At 45.0% G+C, this 1873-nt stretch overlaps 1 protein-coding gene across 1 annotated transcript; it reads left to right on the top strand.

The window, feature by feature from the left end:
- Nucleotides 1–33: 33 nt before the first annotated feature.
- LOC118598574 (titin-like) lies at nt 34–1814 on the top strand. The gene is made up of 2 exons (XM_036211331.1): nt 34–1711; nt 1761–1814. The coding sequence occupies exon 1, from the start codon at nt 498–500 to the stop codon at nt 1626–1628; it is 1131 nt and encodes a 376-aa protein (XP_036067224.1). The 5' UTR covers nt 34–497; the 3' UTR covers nt 1629–1711; nt 1761–1814.
- Nucleotides 1815–1873: the final 59 nt, after the last annotated feature.

The raw sequence follows: 1873 nt of genomic DNA on the forward strand, positions 1-1873 counted from the left end.
AAAATTGGAATGCCCCCTTCAACCCTGTCCCACCACCACCCTCTCGCCACAGAAACTCCAATCTGGGACACAAGTGGAATGCCCCCATAAACCCTGCAACTGGAGGAAACCCCTCATATCCAACTGCCCCTGACAGGAGCCTGGATCAGGGAGCCAGTAACCATCCTGTCTATTCTGAACATGCATCCACACCCCAAGAAACAAAAATTGAAGATCCACCAGCCCCTGCTCTCGACACAAAGCAGGATGTGGAACAAAAAGACCGTAGAACTCTCTTCAATCCCAACGCATTGCCCTTCATTCCTAGGGCAGTTGAAGTCAGGGAAATAGTCAAACAATTTACGCCTGTGGAAAGCACTAACACTCAGTCAGGAAATCAAAGTCCTCAGCCTGAAGTTCAAGATGCAAATCCTGCAAACGTGTTTGCCAGTGAGGACACGACATCAAGCACTGATGTAAACGACATCGAAAAGGAGATAACTGAACTGAGAAATCAGATGAGGGAAAAAGACAAACGTCTTTCTGAGTTGAAGGAACAAAGAGAGATGGGAAAGAGACGTCTTCAGTCTCAGCAGGCAGAACTTGAAGCCAAAAAGAGTCACCTGAAGAAAGAGACCAAGTTTAAGGAGACGTGTGGACTTAGAGCTGCTGCTCTCAGAGATAAACTGGAGAGACTACAACAAGCAGCTAAAGCAAAGCAAGCAAGTGAGGATAGGAAGACGGAGGCTCACACGCTGGCATTGGAAAAACTGGCAATGCTGAAGAAAGAGCTTCTAGAAAAAAGAAATTATAACCTGGAACTGACACAGAGATTAAAAATGGAAGAGGAAGAGGAAGCAGAACCAGAAGTCGTGAAGGATCAGATGGAAGCTGAGGAAATCACCATCTCAGCACCTGTTTCAGAACCAGAAGTGGTGAAGGATCAGGTGCAGGATGAGGAAATCGCCATCCCAGTACCTCTTTCAGAACCAGAAGTGGTGAAGGATCAGGTGCAGGATGAGGAAATCACCATCTCAGTACCTCTTCCAGAACCAGAAGTGGTGAAGGATCAGGTGCAGGATGAGGAAATCGCCATCTCAGCACCTCTGTCAGAACCAGAAGTTGTGAAGGATCAGGTGCAGGATGAGGAAATCACCATCTCAGCACCTCTTCCAGAACCAGAAGTGGTAAAGGATCAGGTGCAGGATGAGGAAATCGCCATCCCAGTACCTCTTCCAGAACCAGAAGAGGTCTCGAAACAGATAGAGCTGGCATTGAAGAAACTGGCAACGCTGGACAAAGAGCTTCTAGAAAAAAGACATTATAAACTGGAACTGACACAGAGATTGAAAATGGAAAAGAAGGCAGGACCAGAAGTGGTGAAGGATCAGGTGCAGGATGAGAAAATCACCATCTCAGCACCTCTTTCAGAACCAGAAGAGGTCTTGAAACAGACCGAGGCTGAGAAAACTGACGCTTTCATAGCCCCTCAGATGGAAAATGAAGACTCTGAGTCTGGACATCACCTCAGGGAACAACCAGACGCTTTGCCATCTGTAGAGACCAAGCAAAAGAAACGGTCACTGTGGAAGTGCTTTAAAAACTTGTTTACACCCCGCCACAGACAGAAAAACAAACCAAAGGCATAGATGGTGAAGATGCAGCTCTTGTTGTTGCATTGCTGCAACCTACAGCTGCCAACAAAATAAGCCTTTGACGACCAAAATATCTGTTCCTTTCCATTTTTTATCACTTAATGGTCTTTTTTATACGCAACAAAGTTTATTTCCTTTTTTTCTACTTCAAGCCTTTTCTATCACTTTTATTTTATTTTAGTTATGCAGTTAGTTAGTTAGTAGGTTATTATTTAGTCATGTAGTTGTTAGCTTCTGTT

This window comes from Oryzias melastigma, unplaced genomic scaffold, assembly GCF_002922805.2.
Source record: "Oryzias melastigma strain HK-1 unplaced genomic scaffold, ASM292280v2 sc04097, whole genome shotgun sequence".
In the NCBI taxonomy this organism is placed as follows: Eukaryota; Metazoa; Chordata; class Actinopteri; order Beloniformes; family Adrianichthyidae; genus Oryzias; species Oryzias melastigma.

Excerpts from the sequence above, each read along its gene's own strand:
- LOC118598574 (XM_036211331.1), top strand. The coding sequence starts at position 498 with ATGAGGGAAAAAGACAAACGTCTTTCTGAGTTGAAGGAACAAAGAGAG.